Below are 16,299 nucleotides of genomic sequence, written 5' to 3' on the forward strand. Positions count from 1 at the left end.
ATCAAATTAGTACAGAAACCATTCAACTAATCTACTAGCAATATATTTACTAGGCAGATTATTTGCAGTGAGTGCCAAAAAACCTGAGAGAGTGGTGAGCAATAATTTTACTGCTGAGGTGGTCACAGCATTTGTACAATAACAGGAATGTCTGAAGAATAAGAAACTTTCTCCCCACACTTTGTAAATAGATGCTACTCTATCAATCAAGAAAATCCTGTTTAAGGCTAATTGGAATTTGGAATTTACTGTGATCATGCAAACAAAGATTTAGTAAAGTTTAGGCTATCAGTATGTTTAGAAAGCATTTTTTTTATATATTCATCAACATACTATATGTAGTGAAAAGCTAGAGAAATCTTGACTTTCACATTTGAATTTTATCATCTGTACTTAATAAAGTTATTTCCAGTAGGAAAAAAATTTACATTCAGAAGTATGAGTGATACATTGCAGAATGCTAGTATGGTCTCTATGGGCAGTTAATGGAGGACATGATTGTAGAGATGTGGAAAAGAAAGAAAAACAATCTTCCTAAAATATTCTACTAACCACATCACTCCAACAGCCTCTATTTTATTTTTTTACAGTTCTTAGCCTAGCTTTTTAAAATTTCCTGTTATGTGGCTTCATTCAACATGTACAAGTAAGTCCCTCACTGATTCCCCATAAGATGCATCTTCTGCTTGGACCAGTTTTACACACCATGCTCACTTCCACTTCTGCACCCTCACTTATGAAAAAGCCAAATGAAGTATTTACGGGCACCTTCCACTGGTCAGCTCATGAAGCTACCTACTGAACCCTTATAACAACATCTAAGTCCTATCATTGACATGCTTCCCATTTTACAGAAAAGAAACTATAACTCAGAAAGATTAAATTGTCTGAGAATCAAAGCAAGCCTCCTGAGACTTAAACCAGAGTGGACTTCAGAGCCCACATGCTTTCCTTGACACCATACGCTTCCTCTCGTCGGGATGCCCTCCCTACTGTGCATGTGCTCAGTCCTGTCTGACCCTTTGTGACCCCATGAACTGTAGCCTGCCAGCCTCCTCTGTCTAGGGAACTCTGCAGGCAAGAATACTGGAGTGGGGTGGCCATTTCCTCCTCCAGGGGATCTTCCCCACCCAGGGATCGAACTCGAATCTCCTGCATCTCCTGCACTGGCAGGTGGATTCTTTACTACTCAGCCACCTGGGAAGCCTGCCTTCCATACTGCCCTTTGGTTAAATCTAAGCGAAACTTTTATGTCCAGTTACAGTCCCACTTCCTCTATGATTTCTTCCCAGGCAACTTCAGTCTTCTCAGATTTTGCCTCTCCTTGGGTTTTCTATAGTACTTAAAACCTGTAAAATTTTGAGGTTAAATATTATCTCCAAATGCTTACTGCTATTTGTTTGCATTCTTTTGCTTTCCAACTTAGGTTTTAATTTCTCAAGGGCTTCCTTGGTTGCACACACAGTAGGGGTTTGATGAATATTTAAGGAGCTATTCTCAATCTTTCTGGCTTCCTGGGTTAAATAAGAAGAACAAACAATCACACCGGGCTGGAGCACAGAATGGACGGTAGGGAGACAGGGAGCAGTGGGTAGGGAAGGTAGACAGGGTTATATATTAATAATAAAGGACCTTAAATGTCATCCAAGGAGTATAGATTTTATCTATAAGTGATGAGGAGTCCTCTAAAGCATTTGAGAATTTCGTAAGAGTTTTAATCCAGGGAGCTATATCTGACTACATCCTGAATAATATCAATTGAACAGAATGAGACACTGTGCTTTGTATAGCCATAGCATTTGTTCTCATTTGTTTCTGTCACAGTATGAACTGCTTTATTTAAATCCAAAAGCACACATCCAGAATGAAAGTACACACAGTGCTACTAGTCAAGGCAGACTCTGTAGAATATATTATCGAGCATCCCAAAGGACTAATAAAAAGACAAATTAATTACAGGCAACATTAAAAATTATTTACTCACATTAATAAAATACACTGCTGAAGTTGCAGGAATGATGTTTGGAAAGAAGACTTATTTACCCAACGTGAGCCCCGGAAGGAATTTTCCAACTTCAAGATTAACTTTTGAAAAAGCTATATATCAAATAAATTCTCAGCAAATTTTCTTTACGTGGCAAGGAAAAGGTTATCAAGAAACAAAATTTCCTACAAGCAGATGACTTCCTTTGCCTTCTAATCTTTTAAGATCTACAGCCTCTCCATTATCCTCTTGCCCTTTCGTTCAGTAAATGGAAAAGTCATTCAACTGAGATTCTTTTTTTTTTTTAATATTTATGTATGTATGTATTTATTTAGCTGCAACAGGTCTTAGTAAGTCATGCGGACTCTTAGTTACGGCATGTGGGATCTAGTTTCCTGACCAGGGATGGAACCTGGGCCCCCTGCATTGGGAGCTTGGAGTCTTAGCCACTGGACCACCAGGGAAGTTCCAGCTGAGATTCTCTTAAGTAGAAGTAAGGGGAAAATACTCATTAAGACGATGTATTTAAGAAAAGGGGTCACAGTCAGAAGGAAAGGAATGAAGACCTCTTCCACTAAAACAAGTGCTTCCCTCTTGAGCTTATTTTAACTCCTAGGAAAGGTGAAGGTTCACCTGTGATCACAAATAATAAAATTATTAATAGCAGTCATTTGTATTTAATGAAGTAGGGGTAAAATGCCTCAAAAGGAAGGAACAGTAGCAAGATGTGGGGCCAGGAGGCCATGTTTCCCTGAAGAAAGAAGAGCTTTAGTTCACATCACCACTGACTACTCTAGAACACTCAGGACGTGAGAGGGTCCTGTAAACCAATAGCATCTGTGCTTTGCTTGTTTAAATGAGCAGAGCATCCCCTACAAGTCAGAGATGAGGGAAGACAGGACACATTCAACCTCCTCTTCGTGTGATAACCACAATACAGCTTGAGGTGGTTCCCCGTTATCTCTAACCCTTGGAACACCTCTAAAGCCACTTCATACCCCCTTTACAGGTGAAGAATCTGAAGCTTAAGGAGCTTGGGGGCAGGGAGGGGGAACCTGTCTTCAGTTTCTTAGCAAGTACGTGGCTGAGCCAGATCCTGAAACCAAATCTTACTGGCTTCAAAGCCCACATGCTAGAATTGGAAAGAATGAGTGCAAATTTTATGGAAAAAACAGAACTCCGGAATAATAAAAGAAAACAGAAGTAACGGAAGAAGAGGCCAGAGGCCCAACATCAAGAACAGAGAGACAATCAACTTACCAGCATATTTTGTAGTGTTAGATTCATCCATGGACCAAAAGCAATAATCAAATGCAAATACCTGGATGAAAGAACAGAATATTAAACTTAAAAACTTATTAACTTCCATGAGTAAATCAGACTGAAAAAAAATTCACTGAGGATGAGGATGCCTGCTTCTGTCTGATTTAAAAGAAAAAACAAAAACCAGAAGTCTGACGCTTTATTAACCCTGAAGCTTCTTTCAAACTAAATTGGCTATTTTCTTGTATTACAAGAAATACAAGGTTATTTTCTTATATTAGAGTAAATTGTATATGAAAATTGCTACTTACTCCACATTCAAACAAGCAGACCTCTTAGCCAAAATATTTTAAATTATACATTTAGTGAGAAAAGACAATGGCTTCTCTCCCAAGTCTGCAGTTTCAGCAGATGCTGAAACGGTGGACCAGGTAGACCTTCCATGGTGGACGTTCCATGGCTTCACAAGAAATACTAAAGTGATCAACTTTCACTGAAATCAGTCCCACCTAACTTTCCATGACCTTATCACTTCTAGCATAGCTAAAGGTTTGTCAAAACTTTCCACATTTCCAGAAATCTTAGACTCCCAATCCTGGGCCAAGTATTGTTAATATATCAATTCACTCTTGCATGCTTTAGCTTTCTGTATAGTTCCTGAATGCCTACTATGTACTAGGAATGGTTGATGCTACCCTATCAGTTCAGTTCAGTTCAGTCGCTCAGTCGTGTCCAACTCTATGCGACCCTATGGACTGCAGCACTCCAGGCTTCCCTGCTCCATAAGGACACACATCTAATCACTGTTTTCCATGCATATGACCACCACTCATGTTCCAGCCATCTTTACCACACGCACAGGGCAACGCTCCCCACAGTATGCACCAAGGAACAGCAGTTTCAAGACAGTCCATGAAATAAAGATTACACCATGTTGGAAATGGTACATATTTTACCCTGTTTAAGATTTTCTATGCAATTCTCAACATTAAAGGTGCTGAAAGTCTTCAGCAAATAAACCCATTTTTAAAAAATTCATTAAAAAAATAAATAAATAAAAAATTCATTTTTATTGGAGTATACTTGCTTTACCAAGTTGCATTTCTACTGTACAGCAAAATGAATCAGCCATACATATATGGAGACATATATGGGGATATAAAAGGGGATATATGGGGAGGGACATACATCCCCTCCCTTCTGGACTATCCTTCCCATCCAGGTCACCACAGCACATTAGGTAGAATTTCCTGTTTGATACAGTATGTTATCATTAGTTATCTATTTTTCAGATAGTATTGACAGTGTATATGTATTAAATATGAATCCCGATCTCCCAATTCTTCCCATCTCCCCTATCCCCCTTGGTCTCCATACATAAACCCATTTGGTTGTGTCACTTTATTTCTCCAATTTCTTTTGATGAGGAGACCCTTTCTTGTTGTTTAGTTGATAAGTCATGTCCGACTCTTTGTGACCCCATGGCCTATAGCCTGCCAGGCTCCTCTGTCCATGGGATTTCCCAGGCAAGAGTACTGGAGTGGGTTGCCATTGCCTTCTCCAGAGGATCTTTCTGATCTAAGGATGGAACCTGTGTCTCCCAGGCAGATTCTTTACCACTGAGCCACCGGGGAAGCCCAGGGACCCTTTCTTGAGTAACACCCATTAACGTGCCCTAAAGCTAGTGTTTCTCAGCATCACCCTCCTACTCCTCAAGCTAACTGACTCAGGTGACTCAGCAGCTGTTTTCTCGGCTCCTTGTCCCAGCCTTCGCCGCTCCTCCATGCAACTCCAATAGTAACATGCAATCCTCCTGTGGACAGAGACTCTTGAAGGTTTAATCATTTCCAAGCGATTGTAAACACTGGGCACGCAGAAACACACACTCTGACCTGGTCCTAGAAACTGGCCCTAAGGGACTGTTCCAGCCTAAGTCTCCCAACAGCTGCATGCTTCAGCTGAACTTGTCCGTACCTCGGAGTTACGAGGTACAATTCCACCGCTGTCATTTGCTTCGTTTCCACCCTTCAGAATGCCTCATGCTCCTTAAGGCCCGTGCCAATATAGTTTTCGTTCAGGAAGCATTCTTCGGTTAAACCCAAAGGATTAGCTTTCTCTTCCCTGAACTCTCACAACACAGCTAAATCCTATTTTTGTGACTCCTATCAATTACTTTTTCACTTACCATGTGTATGATCTGTGCATAGGTTTTACCTCCACTGCTAGACAAAGGTCCTTGAAAGCAGGGACCATACCTAATTCTTGTTTGTATCATGCAGTGTCCACAGTGGTTGCTTTATAATTATTTATTAAATGATAACTGGCATTAAGACCTTGGAAGAAAGCAGGTACATTCCACACCATCAAAAGACTAAGTTACACTCTGAATAGTTTCAGCACCATCTGTACTTCAGTGCTTTTAAATGGATTCAGGTCCACACACAACTTATATCATCAACCTCAAATCCAAATTCAATTTTGTTATGTATACAAACACTCACTCTGGTCTCATAATAACCAAGGTTAAAATGAACAGCTACGAAACAACGGTTCCAGCCAAAAGAGAGTGAAATATTTACTGCATTCTAGGGATCTTCCAAAGACTTGAGAGACCACACAGGTATAATCCAGTTAATCTTCCTGCCTCAAGGCAGCACAGAATTTCAACATTTCTCCTGAGAGATGAAGATCTGTCTTGTTTTTAAACATTTCCAGAAAAGGAGATTCCACAACCTCCCTTTGATGGCATCTTTATAACACTTAACTTTCAACTCCAGGGTATTTTCCTTTCCTTTTGACTTAAGTCAACTCTCCTGACTTTCAACGGCCAACAGAGGCTCCTTTCCAATTTTTAGGTACTGTTTCCCTCTAGATGCCAATGAATTCCTCTTAGTAGTTGCTACATACAGTGAAATCGTAATTTATCTCCTGTATGCTAATTTTTCATACCTACCAGAAACTTACTGATAACAGTTTGCTATTCTGCATACAAGATTAGACAGCTATAGATCTATATTCACAATAATGTCACTTGAAATAAAATGAAATCCACTCCCAAACCAGGGGTCTGCCCTTAATAATAATCATTTCAAATTCTGTGTCAACTTTTATTTCTAACAAACTAGTTAATAGTCTAAAGTTGGTTTTGATCATAAAAATGGGAAGGGATAGTTAGGGAGTTTGCGAAGGTCACGTACACACTGCTATATTTAAAGTGGATAACCAACAAGATCCTACTGTATCATAAAGTTGGTTTTGATCATAAAAATGGGAAGGGATAGTTAGGGAGTTTGCGAAGGTCATGTACACACTGCTATATTTAAAGTGGATAACCAACAAGATCCTACTGTATAGCACAAGGGACTCTGCTCAATGTTATGTACAAAAAGGAAGATAAAATTTTCATTTTAGGCACTTGCCCCCACTCCCAAATTCAGACAAATGTTAAAAAACGTTTTTTTCAAAGGGCTCTGATAGTACTGGCAGACATACTCGTTCTTTGCCTGCCAAATACTGGCCTCTCCCTGGACTGAATTATGTCTCAAATTTTAAAACCTGTGATCACAAGCATTTTAGACTGGGCACGCCTCAAGCCAGTCATGGAGTATGGGTTATGATTTTACTCAGCACTTATCATAAGAAAGTTAAGCCCAGAAATCTGAAGGATTCCCCCTAAAAACTCAAAGCAACTGGAAAGATTTCTGCTGTCATTTTTTTTCTTTGTGTAACAAAGGCTGCCAGTGACTCCCCGCCACTCCATCTATGAAATTCCATAGCACTCTACACCTCCCATGGCACTAGTTCATATGTGGTCTTGTTTCTTGGCTTAATTCTTGTGTGGGTCTCAGCTCCACTTCAAGGCCAACCTGTTGGGGGCAGGGGCTTTGTCTTATGCTAGTGTCTGGGTCATATCTCATACAGAGCAGGCACTGTACGTAATATTTTCTCAATAAATAAACATAAGGCCAGGAGAAGAAGTGGAAATGCAGACAAGAACATGGAATGGACATGAGGAAGTGTTAGGAAAAAGTAGAAGTTCAAACTGCAAGAAAGATTTTTAGATGTTTCATTACTTTCAGATGCAGGATTTTAGGGAACTTGTTGCCTTTAATGGTCAAATACAGATTTGGTCACTAGATGAGTCCTCTCCGGCACCATCATTCCAGGGTTCACGAGCATAAACTAGTACGACCACATCAAGTATAATTATTTGTTGTGAGAATAATTATTTGGTATGACTTATGAAAACAGTGTGCAAAAGTTTAAAATAATTTATCTTAGGTAGCATGATCATTTCCCCTGCAATCTTGTTAGTACTATAAATAAACTAGTGTTCACAAACAATTATCTTTCTTTTCCTGGCTAAAAAAAAAAAAAAATTAATTGTTTAACTTAATCACAAAGGTTTGTAACTAAAGAGGACATGGTTTTCTTAGGTTTTAAAGAAATCTTGATTTTCTAATACAAAAATCATTGACATTTCCAGTTGCCAATGGGAAGGGATAGTTAGGGAGTTTGGGAAGGTCATGTACACACTGCTATATTTAAAGTCGATAACCAACAAGATCCTACTGTATATAGCACAAGGGACTCTGCTCAATGTCATGTGGTAGCCTGGATGGGAGAGGGGTTTAGAGGAGAATGGATAGATAAGAATGTATGGTGAGTCCCTTCACTGTTCCCCTGAAACTATCACAACTTTATTAATCAACTATACCCCAGGACAAAATAAAAAGTTCAAAAAAAAATCACTGACATTTCAAAAGAGATAACTAAACTATTTTCATGAGAGTTATTCTTTGGAAACTAACCACTTCAAATAAAAAGGAAATCATTTTTTTTTCGAAGCCAGCACATTATACTAGAGAAATATATTTATTCAAGACTTCTAATTTCATTAGAATTCCTAAATGTTTGTTTTACCTATTCATTATGAAGTCACTGGCACCTTGAATATAGGAGATGGGGGACTTTTTAATGTATATAACTGACCCCCCCCCCACAAAAACTTAAATCTGGAAACTAAGTATAATTTTCATATTTCACCAATGCCAATCAACACTGTGAACTTTTTTTGTAAAGCAACCCACATTTTCCAAGAGCCTTCAACTAGAAAAAGAACCAAAAGTACAGATGCTCCCCAGTTGTTTTCAAAATCTGAAAACCACCGTCTTCACTGTTTTCAATGAAATGTGACTCCACCTGCTTGGAATCCCACACCCTCCTCTAAGTTTCCAGCTTGTAAAACTCAGACCAGTATTTAATACCCTGAAGCTTGTTGGACACATTGGTCCCACCTTCAACACACTCCTAAAAATGTTCTCTTTGCATCTCTGTGAACCACTGAGCATCCTGTAAAGTGAGCACAAGCTGTTTTCAATAAGGCAGATGTGCTGGGTACCACACACTCTGAGGCAAACGTGCCTTAGGACGCAGAGGCAGGACGCACCACAGAAAAACCCCACTCTTACCGAAAAGGCTCATTTCACTGGCATGTCAGCAAAATTCAAGTTGCCATTTTAAAAAAAGAAAAAAAGCATCTTTTATGTTCCTCGAAGAAACAGAGGACATCAGGGTTCTAAGAAATGTGATCTGTAATCATTTTTCTGATCCATAAATACCAAACATAAAGGTACTTTCAACTGCATATCTCTTTCTACTTGCACACTTTCACTAATATGTTCTCCAATTATAAATTAGTTCATCCAGAAAGCATTCAAGCAATGCCTAGTTGCCACTGCTCTCAGTTTGAGGCACTTCAAGGAACTCAAATACACATTAGGCATGTTTCTGTCCTCTAGTTGCTTTTGGTCTAGTTACAAAGACAAAACAAAAGAATTATTCTTGAAAATTAAAAAGCACTTTTTTCCCCCCCAAAAATCATCTTTGTACCTTTCAACTCCTCTCCAGGCAGAAAGTGATTAACCCAATACTTTTCTCAAGATAATTTAATTTTAGGCAAAGAAGCACCTCCAAACATACACATCAGAGTTTCTGCAAAATGCATCAAAGCATGCTCCCTTTCTAATTTCTCCTTATTAAATTATTTTAGCATCATCTCAAATGTCACTCCCTTATGAAACCTTTCTTAAGGACACTACTTCTTCTTACTGTGAATTTCATACCTCTCTGGCCAGATTGGATGTGTTAGCATGTATAAGAGAGTCCCTTTGTTCTTCTACATTATTAATTCTGAGAGGTCAAGACCTTGGTTTTCCTAAAGATGTTATTGCCCATAATTCCACTAAACAAAAATACTCTGAGAATTTCCTTGTTACAGCAACTTCACAGTGAATGACTGGCTATTCACCTAAAAACGATCTCGTAAATCTGTGTTATCACACATGACGGCTACTTAAATAAAACAGCCCACACTGGTGAGTAGGGTAGTAGATTACCCAACAGTACTTGGTCAAAGGCTGTCCCCACTCGACTGTGAAAGTGACAAGACCAATGTCTCCATACAGACATGATCTGTGTGTTTACTGGATTCCCACTCCTTCCCCAAAAGACAGGAGCAAGTTCCCCTATTCACCTATAGATTATGTCAAGAGTCAGGCATCTCTCCAGCTCTGAGAGCTTCCACCAATGACATGGATAGTGGATGAGCAGAGTGGGAAGTCCAGGGGAAAAAAGGAGAAGAGAAAATGTGGAAGTCTTAAGAAAACCTCCCCTCTGACAACCCTCTGCCTCTCTTTACCCCCTGGCCATTCTTCAAGACCTGCCCAAAGGTCACCTCCTCCAGTGCGTCCTCGACTTCCCTCCTCTGTGCTCTTTCAGTCAACAGCTTCACTTCTCGAATACACAGCCTACTGAAGTAATCACACGTTTTATATTAAATGAGGGCTGTGGGCATTTAAGCAAAGTGTCCACCAATACAATGCATGGTGCACAGTAAAACTCAGTCTATGGCAGCTACTGCTATCTGTTTTGACAGTCTCTACAGATGGGCTCCTCTCCCAGTTAACAACACTGTCGGGCTCCTCTCCCAGTTAACAGTACAGCACAGTTTCCATTTACAGAGTGTTTATTATGTAGCAAGCACCATCCTAAGTGTGTTACTTTCTTATCAAGCTTGGAGGTTTCCTGGGCCAGGGCCTGTGCTAATTCATTTCTTTAATCCTTACAAGCACAGACACAGTAGATAGGTGCTCTGTATTTGCTCAGTCAAATAAAGAAAGAAAAATGAAAAGGCAAGGAAGGTTCATACGGCCACGAGAAGAGAGCTGCTACAGTTCACCGAGTTCCTCGTCAAAAGGATCAACACAAGACTCACTGTGTACTTCCTAGCCCCCAAGTCCAGAATGAAAAGGGCTTCCCATGGGGGAAAATGTCCACTCTATGTGGGCTGGCTGGGCTTTGCACGAAGGAGTGTGTCTCTCTGTGCTCACAAGATCCTGCCACCCTCCTCTCCGGGTACAATTCATCCACTGTTCACATCTGCGGACTGAGCTGCTTGCTACTCACAGCTTGTCCTGGCTGCTGTCAACTCTGGAACTGCACCTGAGATTTCTCCATAAACCCCTTTTCTCTGGTTTTATAAATATCGGCGAACCCATGTCCTGTGGGTGGTTACTTTTCAACTCTGTTCATTTGAAAGAGTATGATGACTACGAGAGATGTGGTGTGCCAAATGTGTTCACGACACATTGTTAGAGAACCGAACCAGACCAAAAAGAATTAAAGCCCTACATTCATGTCCTGTCGAAATGATGATGTTTAGCATGATCTGTTTTCCACCACTTACAATGCTATACATGTTTAACCTTCCTCACCATACTGTGAGTTCCGGAGAGCAGGAACCACTAGTTAAATTGCCTCTTAAGCCCCACAAATTCTTCAGACTGTACTTTTTGCAAACATTCTCAATTATAGTCATCTAATAAATGACATTTGAATGAATAAAGTAAAAATGCCTCCTAGGAAAAAACGCAGAGTGGTAGGGCTATGCCGCCTTTCTGCCATTCAGTTCACGCAGCTGCAACACTCATGGGCTCAGATATAAAGGCAGAAATGTAAGGGGTGACGATAGAGTGGCTGCATTTAACAGGGTAAGAGAAACGGAGCAAAAACCTCAGGATGGATGCTAAAAAGAAGCTCCATATTCAGCTATATGTTTGGTCTGAAACAGAAACATGATCCAAGCTACAAATGTAATTTAAATTGCGTCTGTAGGTACACTCAAAAGTCAAGAGATAAAACAATTTAAATAATGTTCTCATTTAACCTAATACGCTTTTTAAAATATTTACTTTTTTCCTCATACCAAGTATTTGATGTCTGGTGTGTATTTTTACATTCACCAAAATCTCAGTTTTGAGCAGCCACATAGCACATGTTCAAATGCTATGTGTGGCTAAGTGGCTGCTGTTGGCCAGAACAGGTCTAGAACTCATCTCATTCCAGGCCACCACTCAGTTCTCAGAAATGCACAAAGTGAATGATGAAAATGATGGTGGTCACAGACTGTAAAATGAGTCTGAATGAAACTGCACTTCAGATGGCATAAGCTGTATGAGTGATTTCTCCCTCCTTATTTCTGAGCCTTTCTTTTTTTTTTTTTTGTATTCAGGTGTTTTGGTACGGCAGTATGACCCTTTAAAGGATACTGCCTCCAAAAAGTGACAATTTTATTTTTGTTATGCTGTCATTTTCTCCTGTTCAAGATTTTACCAACAAACTTATGTAACTAGAAGAGGGATTAAACATCCTTAAGGTCAATAGTTCCAAACAGGGCTTGTAAATAAAAAACAGGAAGATCTCCTGGAGAAGGGCATGGCAACACACTCCACTATTCTTGCCTGAAGAATCCCATGGACAGAGGAGTCTGGTGGGATATAGTCCATGGGGTCACACAGAGTCAGACACAACTGAGCTACTAAGACTTTCACTCCAAAGTGAGTTTAATTAACAAGATCAAATTGTTCAAATGATTCTTAAACTAACTTATGGAGATCTTAAAATGATGACCATGGCTTTAAAAATGAGCAAATGGCGTAAAGAAGAATGTGACTGTAAACAAAGTGATCTTGCAGATATTTACTTTTGCTTCAGACTCTTCCTTCTTACTCTTTCCTGCTTTTTTTACTCCATAAAACCCAAAAAACAGAAAAAACATTTTACAAGCACATGGTGTAACAGACAGTAGCAGCAATCAGAAGGCCGAGAATTGCAGCCCAAAGCTCTCTCACTGAATGGTCTGGGCCGATTCACTCCTTAAGCCTCCATCTCCTTAGTCTCAGACTCTGAATGGTCTCAGTTCAGAAATTTCTTCCAGCTCCAAAGTGCTCACTTGGCACATGGATAGTTCTCAATAAACACTGAAGGGTGAAGAAGAAAACAGAAAAAGGAGGAAGAATTCATTCGTTTTTCTCTGCATGTGTTTCAGTGTAGCTCCCTGGGAAAGTAAGATGCTTGTGCCAGAGATGATAGAAGCATGAATAGCGAAGTGTCCTAGAACATGCCTGACATTCGGAGGGCATCAGGGAGACCTGGAACTGGGCTTCTAAAGGCAAAGCTCCTTTGACTGGGACATTTTCCTGGTTTCCATCAATAGAGCAGGCATAACACATATTTAGACAGAGATCCTCACACACACACAATAAGGAAAAACACACCTATTTCAACTCCGAAAATTCTGAGACAAAGGCTCTTTATTTTAAACTAATGAGGAGGCATAAATCAGGTGTCTCTATGTTTGTCTAAAAGCTTATTTTTCTTTTTAAGGGAAGTAGAACACGCTCCAATAAACATTGCATGATATGCTACTGGTGAAAGGATTAAATGGTATGCACTAGGCCCAGGCCGAAATAAATGTTTCTCTACTCTGGAGTACAAATTTACAAAATGTAGCACCAAAAAGAAAACCCAAATAAATAGTACCAAACAATTTACACAAGGATACATTTGTGGAAATTTCTCTTTCTATTGTACATGCACGTGCAATATAAAAAAAATGTTCAATCTTACTCTCAAGTTCAACCAGAAGAATATTTTCTCCTTGTCCTAATACAACACTAGAAAAAATAATAACTTTGAAGAACAAAAGAAACACAATTCGGCGAGAACAAGTGTAACTGTCCTCAGAGTCACCATGAGCAGCAGCACCACAAGGGTACCTGGTTTCTCTTCTGAGTTTTCACTGGCTCTTCCCCATCCATTCCCGAAAACAGGACGGGTCCCTGCTCACCCCTATTCTCCCACGTCTTCTATCCCACTTAATCCTTTCTTCTTTGACAACATAATCAATACCTCTTGCTTTACCTCCTATCTCCTTCCCATCAGGATGTACCTGACCTTTGTAGAGCAGACTACAAACCGTGTATTACCTGCTAGGCGTCCCCATCAGATGCTTTATCATCATTTCTGATTCAATTCACTCTAAAACTAAACTCTTTCACTTTGCCTTGCACCAAACCAGGTCTTTCTTCTTCAGTTCCTGCCGAATTTTCAGTTTCTCAGGTTTAAACTCCAAATTCATCTCTGCCTCCTCTTGTGGCACTGTCTTCTCCCACATGCTACCAGCATCCAAGTCCTGGACATTTTAGTTCTGCAATGTTTTGATCATCCTTCCCTTCCTCTTCTCTCATGGCACCGCACCAATGCAGGCCCTCATTATCTCTCATTTTATTGAAAAAGAGGTAATGAATCTACCTCATTCCTGGCTCATTTTATTGAATACCATCCTGTTCCCACCCACTAACCAAACCCAATTTATTTTATGCTCTGCGTTCAGATTAACCTGAAAGGGAGTTTGAATCAGGCCACTGCTTTGTTCAAAACAGAGACACGGAATATATCGAGAGACAACCCTGGTATCAAGGCCCTCCACAGCAGGATTTGGTTTCAACCTCTTCCTTCTTTTTTTTTTTTTGGCCATGTCATGCAGCTTAGTTCCCTGACCAGGGATCTTAGTTTCCTGACCAGGGATCGAAATCATGCCCTTGGCAGTGAAAGCTCAGAGTCCTAACCAGTGGACCATCAGAGAAGTTCCTCAACTTCCTTCTAAATATGTCACCCAGGGTTCCCTTCCATGCACCAGCAGTCCAACTCTATGCTATGTCATTCTCTGAATGACAGTTGATATTTTCTCCATCTCTTTGCACATCTGCTTACAATCCAATGGTCATCTATATTTGAGATGCTAATAGAAAGGTATTGTGCATTTTCAACTAAGTATATCCCTAAATATCTAATGTTTTTGAAGCTACTGTAAATTATTGGGTTGCTGTTAATTTTTATTTTCTAATTGCTCATGCTATTTTAAAGAGGTACAATTTTTATTTTGACCTTTTTCTTGCCACTCTGCCACTTGTAAGTTCTAGAAGCTTATTTGGAGATTCTTTAATGTTTATTAAATATATGAATTTATTGTCTAGAAATAAAGATGCTTTTGCTTCCTCCATTCCGATCTGAATTTCTTTTCTCTTTCTTGCCTAATTACACTGGCTAAGAAGTCCAGTCAATGCTGAATAGAAGTGGCTAAATCCTCACCTATTTCGCATGTTGGATGGAAAGCGTTCAGTCTTTTACTGTTAAATATGATGACAGCTCTATATGTTTAATGCATGCCCATTACCATCTTGAGGAGGTTTCTGTCTACTATAACCTGCTGCAAGTTTATAACATAAACAAGTGTTGAACTTTGTCAAATGCTTTTCACATAGTTTTTTTTCTATTTTATTCTGTGAATATGAAGTACATCTATTTTTTCATAATTAATACTTTATTTTTTAAAGCAGTTTTAGGTTTACAGAAAAACTGATCAGCTAGTGCAAAGAGTTCCCATATACCCCCTCTTCACAAACACCTCCTCAGCAGTCTCTGTTATTACTAATACCTTGTATTAGTTATGCTATATTTATTATAATTGATAAACCAACAATACATTATTAACAACTAAATTCCATACATCAAGGTTCACTCTTTTGAGCTATATAGTCCTATGAGTTTTGATAAATGTATAATGTCATATATCTACCTTTACAGTATCATACAAAATAGTTTCACTGCTCTAAAAATCCTGTACTTCACCTGTTTATTCATCTCTCCTCTCCTCTCACTCCTCCTGGCAACCACTGATTTTGCCCCTGTTTCTCTGAAGGCATCCAAGTTTGCATTAAATTTTAATTTGGATTTAAAGTGAATCTGGCATATTTTAAGTGCTGAATTAAAGATAGCTATTATTAATAGAAACAATGAAAATAGCATAGCATTCTAAGAGTACAGTTCCAAGGATAGATAAAAAGACTGTGAGACTTCTTTCCTGTGTAACAGCTGGGTAGGAACAGTGATAACTCAACCAAATATTCTAAGAGACAGCCCCTCCTTTCTCCTAATCAGCACCTCTACCTTAGAATATTTTTAAGTAAAATGTGCAAAATCCTCACACATAATAGAAACAGAAAATACTATAGGGAGGTGATTATTATTTACCAACATCATTAGGCATAATTTCAATAATTGTCCAAACACAGACTACAGGAAAAGGCAGATATTCCTCAGGAAAACACAAATTAATGTAATGACAAGAGAATCCAAATTACTGGTGAGATTTGTAAGGTCCAATGGGCACTCTCCCTCTGGGGACAGGCCACAGAAGACGATCAGGATTACGACCCAGCCGGGCATTTGGGTCTACTTGAGAATGGAATTAGGACAGAGTGTTTTCTCTGGCTCAGTTCAGTTCAGTTCAGTCGCTCAGTCGTGTCCGACTTTGTGCAACCCCATGGACTGCAGCTCGCCAGGCCTCCCTGTCCATCACCAACTCCCGGAGTCTACTCAAACTCATGTCCATTGAGTCGGTGATGCCATCCAACCAGCTCATCCTTTGTCACCCGCTTCTCCTCCTGCCCTCAATCTTTCCCAGCATCAGGGTCTTTACTAATGAGTCAGTTCTTCACATCACGTGGCCAAAGTATTGGAGTTTCAGCTTCTGCATCAGTTCTTCCAACGAATACTCAGGACTGATTTCCTTTAGGATGGACTGGGTGGATCTCCTTGTAGTATAAGGGACTCTCAAGAGTCTTCTTCAACTCCACAGTTCAAAAGCA

At 39.6% G+C, this 16,299-nt stretch overlaps 1 protein-coding gene across 13 annotated transcripts in view; it reads right to left on the bottom strand.

Annotated features, from left to right (window-relative positions):
• Positions 1–16,299, bottom strand: part of KIF13A (kinesin family member 13A) — a 196,447-nt gene that overhangs the window by 97,510 nt on the left and 82,638 nt on the right. For all 13 annotated transcript variants that reach the window (XM_043450877.1, XM_043450882.1, XM_043450881.1 and 10 more), the window contains exon 4: positions 3,245–3,305. In XM_043450877.1, coding sequence (XP_043306812.1) covers positions 3,245–3,305 — 61 coding nt within the window. The remainder of the gene's footprint in view (positions 1–3,244; positions 3,306–16,299) is intronic.

The sequence above is a fragment of the Cervus canadensis genome, chromosome 28 (genome assembly GCF_019320065.1).
Source record: "Cervus canadensis isolate Bull #8, Minnesota chromosome 28, ASM1932006v1, whole genome shotgun sequence".
Lineage (NCBI taxonomy): Eukaryota > Metazoa > Chordata > Mammalia > Artiodactyla > Cervidae > Cervus > Cervus canadensis.